The 15,785-nt window shown below is 43.8% G+C and overlaps 1 protein-coding gene across 1 annotated transcript in view; it reads left to right on the plus strand.

Annotated features, from left to right (window-relative positions):
* The window catches only part of LOC133460177 (uncharacterized), a 43,713-nt gene that overhangs the window by 15,131 nt on the left and 12,797 nt on the right, over positions 1-15,785 (plus strand). Inside the window, exon 3 of the mRNA XM_061740740.1 lies at positions 3,797-3,837. Coding sequence (XP_061596724.1) covers positions 3,797-3,837 — 41 coding nt within the window. The remainder of the gene's footprint in view (positions 1-3,796; positions 3,838-15,785) is intronic.

A 15,785-nucleotide genomic window follows, 5' to 3' on the forward strand; every position in this document is an offset into this window, starting at 1 on the left:
CGCCCAACCAAATTAAATATCCCTGCAGTTCAGCTGGCGGCGGTTTGGAGAAATCCTCCTTGGAGGTAGTGGTGTTTTTGGCAGCTTGTTTCAATTTTAGTTTAGTCTTTGGGTCAAGCTGTCATTTAAATTTTTATTAGTTTTAGTCACGTTCAATCTCCTTTTGGTCGGGTCAAGTTTCAGTCGACTAAAAGTCTGAGCATTTTAGTCCTATTTTAGTCAGAATTGTCCAGGCCCATTTTAGTCTAGTTTTAGTCAAAGATTGTATTTAGCCAAACCCATTTTACAATTCAAACAAGGATATCTTATTATTATATTATTGTTATCTTATAGACTCAAGAATACATTCATTACAGATACAGAAGACTCTAATTTGAGTTTACAACATATTTATTTTTCCGCATTTCTGCATATCTTTTTATATTTCAACGACACATTGGGTTTTCTTTTCCACATCTATGTAGGAAAGTGTATCCAAAGATGGTTCTTCTTCTCCCCCCGAGAGCAGATCCCTGCGTTTCTCTATGTAACTTAGTTTTTAATTGACGTGAACCTAGAGCTCTGCGTTAACGGCATCAGCCTCTAACTCTGCAGCTGCATCTTCTGGATCTGATTTCCCGCTGCAGCGACTGGGATTGAGGACTAACGTCACCCAGCAGAACTAAACCAGAGGAAACTACTGAAAACATGGAGATTAAGGATCTTTGTTAGAACATTTCTTCTCTTTTTGGTCAACGAAAATGAAGACACATTTTAGCAGAGTTTTTATTTTGTAATCTACATTTTAGTCTTGTTTTTATTCGTCTACGATATTGCATTATACATTTAATTATCGTTGTCGTCACATGACCAGCATTTTCGTTGTGTCTCGTTTTCCTCAGGTGATAAAGGTTTGTTGACGACGATATTTAGTCATAATTTTCATTGACGAAAGCAACTTTACTTGGAGGACGACCTCCCTGCCGCAGGTTGTTGAAACAATGTGCCATTAGGAAACCTTTCACTGATATTTACACGTTTGATTTTATCACAAGGGCCTCCAAAACGGCGCTGTTGGTGGTGCTAGACTCGTGCGCCGTCATTAGTGTGACTGTACTTACGACTCCCAAACACCAGGTGGCAAAGTGGAGCGTTTATCGCAGTGCTCAACCTCCTCTGCGTTACTTCCCCCGTTATTCGCCCCAAACGGGCCGACAGAGCGGACGCAGCGGATGTCGGGAGCTGAAATCTGTCTGTTCGGTTTGAAAACGGTGGCAAACAAGTGAAGTTGCCAGAAACCTGGAAAAGGGAGTTTCAGTGCTCCCAAGTGGACCCCATGAACCCAGCTCCGTGTCTGGGAGGGGCGCACATCAACGGCCGTTGGACATGAAACATTATTAGCTCCAATCCTAAAATAAGTTCATAACTGCTGATAACTCGCCCAAAATAGCGAAGCACAAGCAAAAAACAACCAAAAAAAGAAGTGAAAACAAGTTCTGACTTCCTACTCTTGAGCGACGGCTAACGCAGCCTAATTTTAGGTCATGGGTGGAGATGAAGACGAGAGGCTAAAAGTTCTCCTCTGAAAATGCAGATTTCAATATTTATAGACGCTGGCGGCTCTGAGCACAGTGACGGGGTTGTTCTGCGTATGTTTTTCATTTGCACGTACCTGCATATGTGCTCTCAGGATAATATTTATATATTTCCATAATTTGTACCCTTTAAAATGATATTTGTTGTGTTGTGTTGCTCTCTGTGTCCTAACTGATTCCTCTCAGTGACGTCGGACTTGTTTTCTAATTAACTTTGCTTGAAATGTGAAACACAAAAGCAGGAAGCGGCATGCTGGTGGCTGAGCGGAGGGGCGGCGTGACGCCGGGACCGTCGTCGCTATCGGGACGCAGATACAGTCAGCATGAAGGAGTTAATTGAGATTTATAGCCCGAACAGTTTTGAGTATTTGAAACAATAAATAAAGGATTGTTATCTTCTCGGTGGATGAACATAAAAGCGGGCTCTGGTTTTATCTGATGGCGTAGTTATGCGGAGCTGCCACCTCCCCCAGGCGCAGCAGCAGTCATGTAAACAGAGCGAGCTCTGGAGGAATGCTGGACTCTGTGACCTCCCGCCCTGAGTGCTGTTACAGTGCACCGGGTTCAGCTGGAACGGCCCGCCCCACGCTGCGCCTCCCCAGAGCCCCGCCCCCCCGGCCCCGGCCCGAGGCCCCTCCGGGTGGAAAAAACACGCCCCCCCCCCCCCCACACACACACACACACACACACACACACATTGACTGACAAGTGCTGTCTTCCCGAACCTCCCTCACACAGTCGGAGCAGCGAGTTCTTGTTGTTTCAACAGTTTCAGGCTACCTTTGTGCAGGAAATCTGGAGTCCATCAGTGTAACGTGCATCCTCTGGTCCGTTCCACGTCTCACGGCGGGCCGAGAGTCGTGTTTTCCTCATGAAAACAGACGTCAGCTCACTCTGAGAAGTGTCTTTCTGCTCGGCCCATCTGGACGTGTCGTGGGACTGATCGCGGGGAGACATTAAAACGTGTCCGAGTGCTTTCTGATAGGTGAAACCCGTTCCCAGCTCTAGATAAACATGGAGGGGAGGCTGGCCGGGGGAGAGGCGCAGCGGAGTGTCATGAACACACTGCCATCTGCTGGAGTGCGTAATGAGGAGGAAGAGGGGGTCAGCCAGGATGGATGCTCCAGTGCTCCGGTCTGTGAAGTCACACAGATGCACCCGGATCCATCACTGACCTCTGATCACTCCTGCAGCGGTCACCTGCTGATGACGCCGCTAACATCCCATGAACAAAGCAGCCACTCGGAGACGTGTTTAAACCCGGTTACAGAGTAGAGCTGCACACACCATCAATCTGGAGGGGTTCATTCATTCATTCATTTATTTATTTGTGATCGCCTGGATGAGCACAGGCTGAAAACTGCTAATATGTGCATGTATGCACTGCTTTTTGCACACATGTAGATGTGCACACACACACACAGAAGCACGTGCACACACACACACGTGCACACAGACACATAATCGCAGATAGCTGTTGTCTGAGGAAAAGAGGAACCGTCTGGTGCCATAGCAACCAATGCGGATATCCCACCCTGTTAGAGCGAGAGAGGAGGAGAAAAAAGTGGAAGGGGCAAAGAAATCTATCTATCTATCTATCTATCTATCTATCTATCTATCTATCTATCTATCTATCTATCTATCTATCTATCTATCTATCTATCTATCTATCTATCTATCTATCTATCTATCTATCTATCTATCTATCTATCTATCTATCTATCTATCTATCTATCTACATATATATCAGTCCATCCATCCATCTAGGTGACCTCAGGGGAACTTCAGAAAACAAAATCTAAAAATTAAAACCGCTTTAGAGAATAAAAAAACACGGAGGACAGAAATAAAACACCATCAGAGGGAAATAGGCCCCGAGACAACTTTCTGGGCCGTCTCCGTTAGCGGTGAGCGCAGAGCTGTGCACGCGCCGCCGCCTTTCCCCCGCCGTGACTTCCGTTTGAACTGCGATCTCATATGTAATACTATTATTCTGGCCCATATAGCAGGTTACGTAACTCCCCGTGTCAAATCCTGACCTCAATCTGCACAACAGTCACTCCTGCTCTGATCCGAACATCAGCCTGCGTGTCAACACAGATGTGCAGCAGCAGAGAGGAAGAGGAGCCGGCGTGAAAGCGCCTGGTTGTCGGCGCTGGATCATGTGGACGGCAGCGTCGGGGTTACACGGCCCGCTCATGCTTCTCACTCCTCTGTCCTAGGTGGCTGTGAGACGGAGGACGCCGCGGCCCGGGATCCATCGGTAAGCCAGATCCTGCCAGAGCCTCATTTCCTGGGTTTGCCTGCAGGTGGGAGTCACACCTACCGCTGCAGAACCTCGGCAGCGCCGCTGCTGGACCACGTCCCGGGTTATTACTGCTATCGTTGAGTGTGTGGTTCTGCAACAAAGGGATGGTTGATGGTTGATGGCCGCGGCGTGCCAGTAGGGGGGGGGGGTGTTTGGTCTTCATGGCATGTTGCGGGGGACAGTTTGACCCGCAGCACTGACATGACCCACATTTTCCTTCTCTCTTCAGCTGAGTGTTATTATAACGTCAGTGATTGATGCTGGCCAGCTCGGCTGATACGGCCGGAGCCTTGACACAAGGCCCGGAGCGAGAGTGGGGGTGCACGGTTTCAGGGGGTCATGAGACTTGAGCGGAGCCACGACTCCACCGGTGAAACACATTAAACGGGACGAGATTCTTCTGCTAGTCCGACCTGGTACTTTCACCTCATCATCATAAAGCAAGTAACATTCAGCTCAAGCCCAAATCAGAATCAGTTTTATTAGCCAAGTTTGAACATCCCAGACAGGGAATTTGACTCTTTTATTTCTCTTATTTCGCTCACTGTACCCAGATTTAAATAGTAGCAAGGCAAGGCAAGTTTATTTGTATAGCACAATTCAACACAAGGTAATTCAAAGTGTTTTACATCAAAATTAAAAGCAGCAAGACACAATTAAACAGTAATTAACAAATAAAATGACATAAAATGATAAGAAAAGAGGTAAAATAACAAAAAGCACAAGTTGTTAAAAAGTAAGGGCAGTAGAGGACAGCAGGTGCACATCACGTTCTTAAAATGGCAAGAATTATGTTTCTATACGGTCAAAATGTAAAAAGACCGTGTCAAATACATTATTACAAATACTGATTTAAATAGTAGCAAACAGTAAATAGACAAATGTGGCTGTTATTAACATATAAACAATTAAAAAAGTGAAAGGTGCAGCAGTATGAGATAGACATTGAGATAGATATTGGAAAGGTGCATTGTTACAGCATATGATTGTGATCAGTTTCTGCTAAGTACCCCCCCCCCCACACAAAAAAAGTGACCTAGTTTTGACATTTTTGAAGGTTAAATTACCAAAAAAACGGAGAATAGTTGCATTGTCGTCCACTTCATCCCTGCACTTTGTCAATGAGGAGCTTTGAGTTGCTCTAGTGTCTCCACGTGTTACCTGGAGTGGCTCAGAGCCCCCCCCCCTCCAACACCACCTGATGCACTCGTGAGCTGGGCTACATACAGTATCCACGCTGTGACCCGGGAGGCGGGTGGATGGCGGGGGCGGAGTGGCATCGCCAGCCAATGGGACTCGTTATCCTGACGGCACCAAAGTGACTTGGCACACGTCTTCGACCAATCACAGAGCACTGCAGCAAAGAAAAGCAGCACAACTACCAAAAAAAAATAAAAAAGGAAAAGAGAACAAGGAAAATAAATACAGAATTTAGTTGATGGAGGTGTTTGTTTTGTGCTTTCAAGACGATGACGATGGCCAGATGACAATTTAATGGAGTGAAACCATGAAATTGATTATGACTAATTTCTCTGGTTGAAATGGGATTATTCAGCATGTGTGGTTTGATGAAATGTTTTTAAGTCTGCAAAGACTACGAGCTGAGGGCGGAGACGGACTCTTAATTAGCAGCCCTTCGCCAATCTCTCCGCGGTGATGGCGTGATGGGTGGCTGCCCTTGTTGTCTTGAAATTGCACATTTTTCTCCTCACAAAAGACAAAAAATTACCCCCCCCAAAAAAAATCATTAGAAAATTTTGGCCTGTTTGAAAAACTTTGAAAGGTTTTTCTTCTAATTTCAGCTGAATCTTCTCTCAATTAATTTTAAACTAAAGCAAAAAAGAAAAAAAGAAATTGTCCAACAAAAGCATCCACTCAGCCCTTCAGCTGTCCAGCGTTAGTGGGTACACCCACGCCTCCTCGTGGTCCTGGTACCCCCACCTGCACCCCAGGACGAGGCCTTCCAGCGTCTGCCTCCCCTCAAACGCCATCACAGCAGCATGAAAGCGCGTCAGCTCGTCTGAAGCAGCTGCACACACTCGCCAGATACCGGTGGCCCGCCGCCAGAGGACCTCTCTGTTAGCGCTGCCTTGGCTGGACCAGCCGCTGCTCCCTTAGTGGCGGTATTCCCGTGACAGCCGCATCATCACGATTCCCCGGGAGCTTCGACCAGAGGCGGCTGTCTCAAGGTCTTCTCCCAGCTTTTTAATAATTTAGCTGAAATTATATCTATATTAACTTTTGTCTTTTTTATTTCTGTGTGAAAAGAGAAAGAACTGCCTAGAATGAGAGTCAGTGAAACGTACTTGAGCTTTTAAATTAGTGATTGAGGCTCCTGTTTGTGCAGAGAAGAAGGGAAAAAAAAGTTATACAAGTACATTCAGAAGGTTGAAGTGTCTTTGTGAACATTCTTCTAAGGACACGAATCAGGAGAGTCGGAGGTTCGGCCCTGCTGAGCGGCCGGCGACACCTCGGCCACCTCGTCTCAGCTCGCAGCCCCGAGCTCTGCAGGAATCCTTTAACCCTTAGATGAGAGACGTTTTCTGATTTAAGTAGATTATTAATTTTCTCTGTTTACAAACAAAATATTGGCATCTTGAATGATGTTAAGTAGCTTATATATTTAAATGTAATAAATATGCTCAAAATCTACCATTTCCACAGGGGAAAGGGATTATTTATGGTAATCATGTCTATATTTAACTAAACATAAATCTATTCTTAAACACTGTTATCGCTCCTCTTCACATTATTGGATGAAGTTATAATAATCTTCAGCTTCATAATGCTTTTCTTTTAAATAACTACCTGAATTACATCCCTTAAATTTCGATTTTATTTTCTTTTTTGTGGGAAGAATACATTTGATTTCTTTGTCTTATTGTTTAAACCCAAGAGTGCTTGAAATAGACGAATAAAAGAAGCCACTAAACCACATTTATGAGTTTAAAAGCCACCTGATCCTCACGAATATCTGTCACGTGTCGGTTCAATCATCTAAAAACAGCTTCACCTTGTTGATTCTGGGTTGAACCAGGTAACACTTTTACTTCAAGTTGACACATTTTGTTTTGTCAACAGGGCGGGGCTTATCGGGGTTTCGTCCTACAGGTTTGAGATAAATCTTAATTAATCTTTAATTCCGATATTTAACAGTCCATGAAAAGGACGGGAAGTAAAACTTGCTTAGGGGGTACTTACTTACTCGTAGCAAGTGTCGCAGCTTGCAGCTTGGTGATCTGTAAGACTCTTGCGTGAGCTTATACGCAGCTCTTTTTACATCTATTCACAGATTTACCTCACCGGTGAGTTCAGATTCACTCAGGAATAATAATCCTGTCGTCGTGTTTCTAACTTCTTTGGGAAATAAATGAAAAAGGATTCTGTTTCAGAATCTTTAGGTCCAATAACTTGTTTCTAAAGTGAAGCAGGGTCATTAAGATGTCACTTCTGAGGGCGATTCATGTGGTGAAGATGCAGAAAGAAGCTTTAAAGGTCTGACTGTTCATCTTTGATCTCCATATTTAGGCTGGGGGACCACGAACTGGACACTTTTCAGCTTTTATTACAAAATTAGTCTACCTGAAACCCTTTGCTGTCTCCTCACGGCCTTCTGCTGCTGAGCGATAAGCGCCGGGCCGAGTTTAAGGAACCAACTTATCTCTGAGGTTTTATCAACCAGCATTTCCTGTCGGTTATTACGGAGAAGCAGCAGCCCCGATCAGCCGATTACCGTCTGAGGTGAAAGTTATCCGACCGCACAAACCTCTTGCACGAGTCCGAACTTCCATTTTCAATAACCTACAATAAAATTACGCAAAAACATTCATGATGTTTTTAAAGGTTGCTTAAAAGATTTCAGATCTGAGTTCCTCGTCTCATGACCGGCCGAAACCTTCGTGGGCAGATTTCAGATTGCGAACGTGTAAACGTGCGTGTGGTCGAGGATGTGATTCAGGCCGAGGTTTAGTCATGAGGTTGCGGTTGAATGACCAGTTTGTTTTATTTGCTCGCAACAAGTGAAAGTGCATGTGAGTCATCCAACAGACACGGATCCTCGTGAACCGCAGGGACGTCTACACACCCTGAAGCCGCGCGGAAACGCGCGCTACATTTACCGAATTACTGAAATTGAGGACTTTTTTTGGGCTCATAAAGGGTTTGGACGGTTCTGAATCATGTCTCATCGGGTGTAGAAGAGACGCACCCCACAAGGTTGTGCAATTTATGGCTTTTGAAACAAAAGGGGATGTTTTATAGAGAGACGGTCAGAGTTGAGTCATTTGTCTGAACTGTTGACCTACAGCAGAATAGTGACACATTCTCCTCCCTTTAGTTACCAAGACTATATATATACAGTATATATATAAATAGATAAATAATCACAGTTTCAGGTTTGTAACCCTCATTTTGTCAGTTGTGCCACTTTCAGAGCATCCTTTTACAGTCACTTAGACCTCAAAGTGTGCTGTTAGCCCGGTTTGACCTGCGAAGGATCCTGAAAGCTCCTCTAAAGTGATATCTGCCACTGGGGAAATACATTCATCATGAATGAAGATGAGTTTATTGGTGCTCCTGACGAAGTGACATGGGGAGGAAAATCTGTCAGACAGCCAAGAATAATTGTTGTCATGGCTGATGAGCACAAAAAATTGTGTCCGAGAGAAATGACCCCCCCTTTCCCCATTAAAGTCTGACAGGCAGGAACTTGAGCCGGTGGCTGAAGACAAACTGCACAGATGTGATTTATGTAATGATATATTTACATCTACATTTACGGGTCGTCTTCATATCATCACCGGTTTAGAATAGTGAACCTGTGCTAAAATATTAGATTTTTCCTTTTTACTATAAAGCATCTTTTCACAACTTTCAGAGGTTTTAGTGCTATCTATATGCATGTTTGGTTCAGGTATGAAGTTTATTTTTTCCTTTAATTCTCACTTACTCAGTACTTTAACTTTAGTAAAAGAACTGAACCCGAACATTTGGATGTTTCTCCATCCAGCTTTCGATTTGGGTATTGAGACTTATTTATTTATTTATTTATTTATTATTACTTTTGCAAACAGCTGACTGCAACATTCAACGCTCCGCGGTTCATTGTAGCCGTTTAACAAGACGGCGCGCCGAAAGCCTCGTCTGTGTGGGTCACGCTGCAGAAGGTGGTGACACGTCGGCAGATAAACTCCTTCTCCGTTGCATATCTTCCCTGATAAGTTTAAAAAAAAATGTTTTCCATTGGCGGACAAGCTGCTTTCCATGTAACACCCTTCTGTCGTCCACCACTCGGCTGGTATCTTCCTCGCGCACCTCTCTGTCTCCGGTGGGTGCCCTACACTCGTTCAGGCCACGAAGGTTCAGTCGGTGAATCATGAAGCTTCAGATATTTGTTGTAATCTTCTGCTGAGGCTCCGGGACCCATGATCTGGTATTTGGGCCCGACCTTGCCAATAGTGGAGGTGGAGAGTCTGGTGGTGGATAGTTGTCAGTGGACGTGGTTGGATGGGGAAAGACTGCTGAAATAATGATTTCCATTTCGATACAAGCGAACAAGTGCAGATTTTATTTATTTTACACAAATATCGTATTGATTAAGTATCGTTAGTCAAATGAAGATGTTAAAATATACCGTATTTTCTGGACTATAAGCCGCTACTTTTTTCATAGGTTTTGAACCGTGCAGCTTATACAAAGGTGCAGCTATTCTGTGGATTTTTCTTCCACCGCTAGGGGGAGTGCTAACCGGAATTAGAATAAAAACTAAGAAAAAATAAATGCAAAGAAGAATACGCTACTTCTTCTTTAGCAGATAGAAGTAGGTAGAAGCAGATTTCAAACAGATAAATAGATAAATAAATAAATACCGGTTATTTTCTCTTGGTTCTGTCCCGTTTTAATCAGCAAAGTTGCTGCCGTGTTAAAAGACACTGTTAGGAAAGGATCTATTTAGGTACAAACATGTACATCATTTACAGTTCAAAATGGTTCTGTACATGTAGTAAATATCTAATCTAACAACATAAATATCTGCGGCTTGCATATCTTTTTTTTTAAATAGAGCAGATGCAGCTTATATACAGGTGCGGCTTGTATATCTTTTTTTTATTGTTTTTTTGAAAATAGAGCGGATGCGGCTTATATACAGGTGCGGCTTATAGTCCAGAAAATACGGTATATCAATTCAAGGAGGACAGTCATTAATCTAGGGCTGCAATGATTCCTCGAGTAACTCGATTACAAAAAATGATCGAGGAATTTCCTCTGCCTCGCAGCAAACCGAAAGTAATAAGAGGAAGAGGCAGAACTAAGTTGAAGCGGTCATTTTAAATTAAAAATAAACAAAAAATGTATAAAAATAATAAAAAAAGCCGGTCCACATGGTGTAAGACTCTTGTTTCAAGTCCCGGTCCACAGCCAAGCATTGCTGTTGAAACGTGTTGGTTCTGAAAGTTGCACAATTTAAAAGCAGTGTTAAAGAATATTTTTTATTTTTGAAAAAATAAGTTCTTTTTTAATCTTTCAGGAAATGTTAAAAATAATAGTATTTATTTTTATTGGAAAATTTTATTAACAGTTACAGTAACAGTTACTAACAGTTTATTAGTTTGCATAATATGTAAATACATGTCAATTATTCTCATAAAAGAAACAAATTGGTTCTTTTTAATCAAGTAATCTGTCTTGTTTTCTATTGTATATTTATAATTGGCTTTTAATTAAGCAACAGTAAGGTTTTCTCCGATTAATCAATCGAATATTTCATAGAATAATCGATCACCAAAATATTCGATAGCTGCTGCCCTACATTAATCCTCTGCCCGAAATTAGTTGCATCAAATCAAATTACGCATGCAGACTGTCTCGACCCACGGGCAGCCGGGACCAGACTCGGCCCGCGAGGAGCCGGGCCGGCACCCGTGGAGTCCAGCAAGGCTGCGTTCAGGCAACGCTGCGTTCAGGCAACGCTGCATTCAGGCAACGCAGGATGTTTGAGTCAAAGTGTCCTTCAGGTGATGGCTGATCTGTTTATTAAGTAATGTTAAGAAGCAATGCCCTTATCTTGATTGTGATTGGCCGCAAGGCGTGTGTGTGTGTGTGTATGTGTTTGTGCGCGTGTGTGTGTGCGTGTGTGTGTGTGTGTGTTGCTGTCTACTAGAGACATATTGATGGGAAGATGCTCCTTGACACACGACTCACATGAAGGACACTTTGTTTCAAAAGGCGAATGTTGCCTGAAGAGCCGCGAGTGTGCACATGTGTGCAGGCGTGTGCACGGCCCTCGTCCCAGACATCATTAAGGTCATGACCTTTACACCGAGAGTGTTTGCATCAGAGTAAACGTGAGGTAAACTGGACATGGGTTGGACCTGCGAACTGCCTACATACATCTGTATGTAAACTCAGACGAAGGGTACCAGGGGCTCCTCGATAATAATAATAATAATAAACTTTATTTATATAGCACCTTTCTTAACAAAGTTACAAAGTGCTTACCAAGAACAATAAAATACATCAAGATAAAAATACAGTGCATAGTGGATAAGAACATAAGACAGCAATAACCAAGTCTAAAATTAATACCAATATTCACACCAAAATAAAAGCTTTTCTAAAAAGGAATGTTTTTAGTAAAGATTTAAAAGCAGTGGGGGATTTAGCTGACCTGATCTCAGCAGGTAAAGAGTTCCAAAGTTTGGGGGCCGGACTGCAAAAGCTCCATCACCTTTGGTCACAAGCCGGGCCCTGGGAATGATCTGAGGGAGGCCCTGGCAGGTGGGGGGTTAATTCTTTAAAATAACTAGGGGCTTGGTTATTTAGGGCCTTAAAAGTCAGCAATAAAATGTTTAAATCAATGCGATATTGAACAGGAAGCCAGTGAAGGGACGACAGAATTGGAGTGATGTCCCATACACACCTGCGAGTCCAGATGGGAGCCCAGTGCATGCTGGGCTGTGTAGTTTAGTGTCTCGTATCTGGTGTAAGTGCGTCTACTTTTACTGAAATAGCTGCAGTCGTAAGTTACGCATCACGTGATAGCAGGCAACGTACTCGGCTTCAGATGTTTGTTTTAGAAGCTCTTGAGGCCGTGAAGTGGTGTTTGGGACAGCCCTAACACGAAGAGGATAAATATTTAGTTTCTGCTTCGCCGTCCGTTTTTGTTCTGTAACTAGATTTATTTAAAGAAGCTTAGTCCTTTTTTTCAGGATTATGAATTAAAAAGCCGTTCCTGTTGATTATATAAGTGGTTACGATGCAGGTACTGCAGGTGAGGTCACGTCCTCGTTCCGTCGGGCTCCCAGGCGATGAACTGCGACTGTCTGGGGAAGGCTTGTCGTAAAAGTTAATTGGTATTTGTTTACTGTCTTTCTCTCCGTCTCTCTGACCAATTACTCCCATCGCATGGATCTGGATCATTGGCTCTTCTGTTCCTCCTCCGCAGCAGACATGTGTAACAGTCTGGTAATGTCTGCGTAATGCCGGCGTTTTCCAAGCTCCACCGCTCTCTCAGATGTTTATTAAAATGATTCGGTGACGCAGTTTCCAGAGAGGGATGTCCAGAATGAAAAGAGAGTAACTTGTTAGAGGTGAAGGGCGTGACCGCACTCTTCAGACGGCACTAGGTTGCAGCGTCTGTGACATCACCCACGGCTGCTCAAAGGAGGGTTTGAGTGTGAGCCGCGGGGATGCCGATCCTCCCAAAGGGAGAGGCCATGAGGTGACGGGCGGCTCTAAATTACAGGGACTTTTTGGTGAGAAATCGAGGAAAATGTTCATCAATCTAAAAATGCTAGTCAAGCGTTTAACTTTAAAGATTTGTGAGTGAGTTTGTTACACCATATTAGTTATTTATCCTGCGCCTGGCGTAGTTGCTGCTTCTCGTGTACCTGCAACCCCATCTCTTACGCAGTCGTTTTATAGTTTTTATACCAACAGTGTGAATAGATTTTGCTGTAACACGTACAACAACAGGTGGTACACCAGATAATATCACTTATTTATCTCTTTGTGATTTGTGTTAATTGTACAGTCGTCTAAATTTGATTTGTTATCGTTGGTATTTGTTATAATTGTATAGTCGACTAAATTGCAAGTAATATTTTCACTCAGACATTCAAAGCAAGTCATTCAACAGACAAGTGAATGTCCAGCCACAGTTAAAACGTCGTTTAAATCTGATTTGGATTTGTTATATATTGGTACAGATGTTCACATGGATGGCCGGCCCTCTCCGCACATGACCCGCTTTGCTCGCTGAGGTCCTGGAGCAGGAATTAAAACCAAACCGCCATGTTTTGAAAGGCATGCACAGTTTCTGGATAATAATAATAATAAAAATCCATGAACTCAGGGTTCATATACTCATACATATTAGACTTGTAGTTCTTGTGACCACTTTTTTGTGGTCTTGGTCTCGTCTCGGTCTCTGGTCTCTTGGTCTCACCAGGTCTCCGACTCGGATAACTGAGATGCTGTTGCACACCAAGGTGACAGAATCTGGTGATCAGCAGTTCTTCCTCTTGTTAATGTACAGTTTTATAAACTATTTGTATTTTGCATTTGATTTAATGTTTTGGTGCATCTGCATGTGTCTGTATTTAATTACAATGTTGTGTTTATAACGGCCTTGTTTGAATAAATATATGAATAATATTTCAGGTCCATTTCAGTGATGCTGATATACAGTGTAATCTGATTACTATAATGGTAAATAATGTAATTTCAAGTTGATAATTGTATCTTTAATATTTAAAATTCAGGTTTCATCTCCAAATTAGGTCCATTTTAAATCAGTAACATTTACTATTCATTTCTTTTCTGAGGTGGAGGGGGGTGTTGGAGGCTGGTTATTCTGGTAGAGGACTTTGGGACTAGTTAGTAGTCGTGTCAATCCTTAAAAGCACTGGAGTCAATCCTCCAATAGTGTAGAAATGGCTGTAGTGCAGTCGCCACACATATCTGATCTCAGCTGATGGATTAAAACATTTATAGTGAGTTCAACATCATCATCCACTTCTCTGTGTTATTGTGCTGCAGTTGAAAACAAGCTCATATGGAAACTAGCTGAACCAGGATGATGTTCTACAATCACGCAGGATCAGGACATTACTAGGTTTTTCTGTTTGGTCTCGGTCTGAACTAGTCTTGGTCTTGATTCTCTCTGGTCTTGGTAGTGTCTTGTTCTCTGTTTAGGCGGTCTTGACTACAAGTCTAATACATTTACAGTATATAAATATGTATTTAAGGTCTCTATTGTACCCCTCTCAGGGCTCCAGGATCCCGTAGCGGTTGGTCAGTCCGGCTTTGACGTGTGTGTCTCGTAGCGTTCGGTTGCAACAGCCAGCTAACTACGTAGCTGATGGTTTGAAGGAGTTCCAGTGAATCCTGAGGTTGCCCTTCGTTATTTCATCCTCTTTGTGCAACCGACCCGTTTCACTGGACAAAACCAGCCCGCAGCATGATACCACCCCCACAGAATTTCACAGCAGCTTTGAACACCTCAACTTTCTGGTGCTTAAACATCCCGTATGTGACGGACAGCAGCGTTTACTGCTGAGCCCTTTCAGAATAAAATGATACATTGACTGTGGTATTTACACAGGATGGACCTTTACATTTGTATTTGTGTCATGCATTCACTTTGCAGTACTCGTTTAAAGAAAAAACCTTATAGTTTATTGTATTTTTCTGCGCTGGTCCTGATTAACTCGCAGGAGCACAAGACATTCGTCCTTGAGCTAAAAGCTTCAGCTGTATTTAAAAGTGTTAAAACCAACATGATATTTGCATATTTGCACAGCAGATGAGATCAGAGCAGTTTCATCCTCATCAGCCTCATCAATCAGTTTAAATATCAACATTTGGTTCATGTAAACATAGTTATTGTTGTGCAGTCAGTGGTTATCTTGAAGTTGTCGGTTTTGGAGCTGGTCCGTCCTTCTGGGACGACAGACCATCGCTCAGTGGGGGTTTGAAACTCTCGACTGTAGGTTATCTCTCTGTAGACCATCTCTCTGTGGACCAGCTCCCTGTAGACCAGCTCTCCAGCTGTTCCCAGTCAGGCAGGACCATCCCGTCCTGGACGGGTCCTCCTGACCACTCAGACCCGTTTCCTCGCATCTCAATCCTCTGTACTTGCGTAGAGGAGCTCGGGCCGATGCTCTTGGCGTCTGTACTTTGTTTAAAATGGCTCCCTGACTGACATTCCTGCCTCGTACAAATCTCCAGCTCGGATCTGCAGCGACCCCGCCGCGCCGGGCTTTCTGATCGTCAAGCGGGTCCCTTTCACGTCGGCCGGGGAGGCCGCGCCGGCATCGGCCCCTGAAAAAGAGCAGACGAGAGAGAGAAGAAGAGGCCGTTTCAAGCTCGGTGTTGTCTTGACATTCAAGTCTGTGATTACTGAACTTAAGGCCGGAGCTGCAAACGTCTCCTGAAATGCTTCTGCAGACTGTCGCTCGTCAACTGGGGGTTTATCTGACATGCCAGCCGCCCTCCTCGGCCGCATCCGCCCCTCCGCCAAGCTCAACATTTAGCCGGGAATTAGAAATCCAGAGAAGTTGTTAATCACCTCCGTCATTCACTCTGCTCGGGACATCTTTGGCCCGGGGAAGGGGTTTGGTCTGGGAGAAGCCGGGCCAGCGCCATTGGACCCGATGTTCTTTAATTAGAGGGAGAGATTGGCAGGGACTGATGGAGGAGAAAGGCTCTCAGGATGTTAGTCCTGGGTGAGAGAGTTCACACACAAAACACTGGCTTTTCATCGCTGCATGACTCACTCAGTGTGTGTGTGTGTGTGTGTATAAAGTACGGTGTATATGCGGATGCACGTGTGCGTATAAGGCGGAGAAAGTGAGAAAATGTGTGTGTGTGTGTGTGCACATGACAGTGAGTGCACGAGTTCC

Source organism: Cololabis saira, chromosome 14 (genome assembly GCF_033807715.1).
Source record: "Cololabis saira isolate AMF1-May2022 chromosome 14, fColSai1.1, whole genome shotgun sequence".
Classification (NCBI taxonomy): Eukaryota; Metazoa; Chordata; class Actinopteri; order Beloniformes; family Belonidae; genus Cololabis; species Cololabis saira.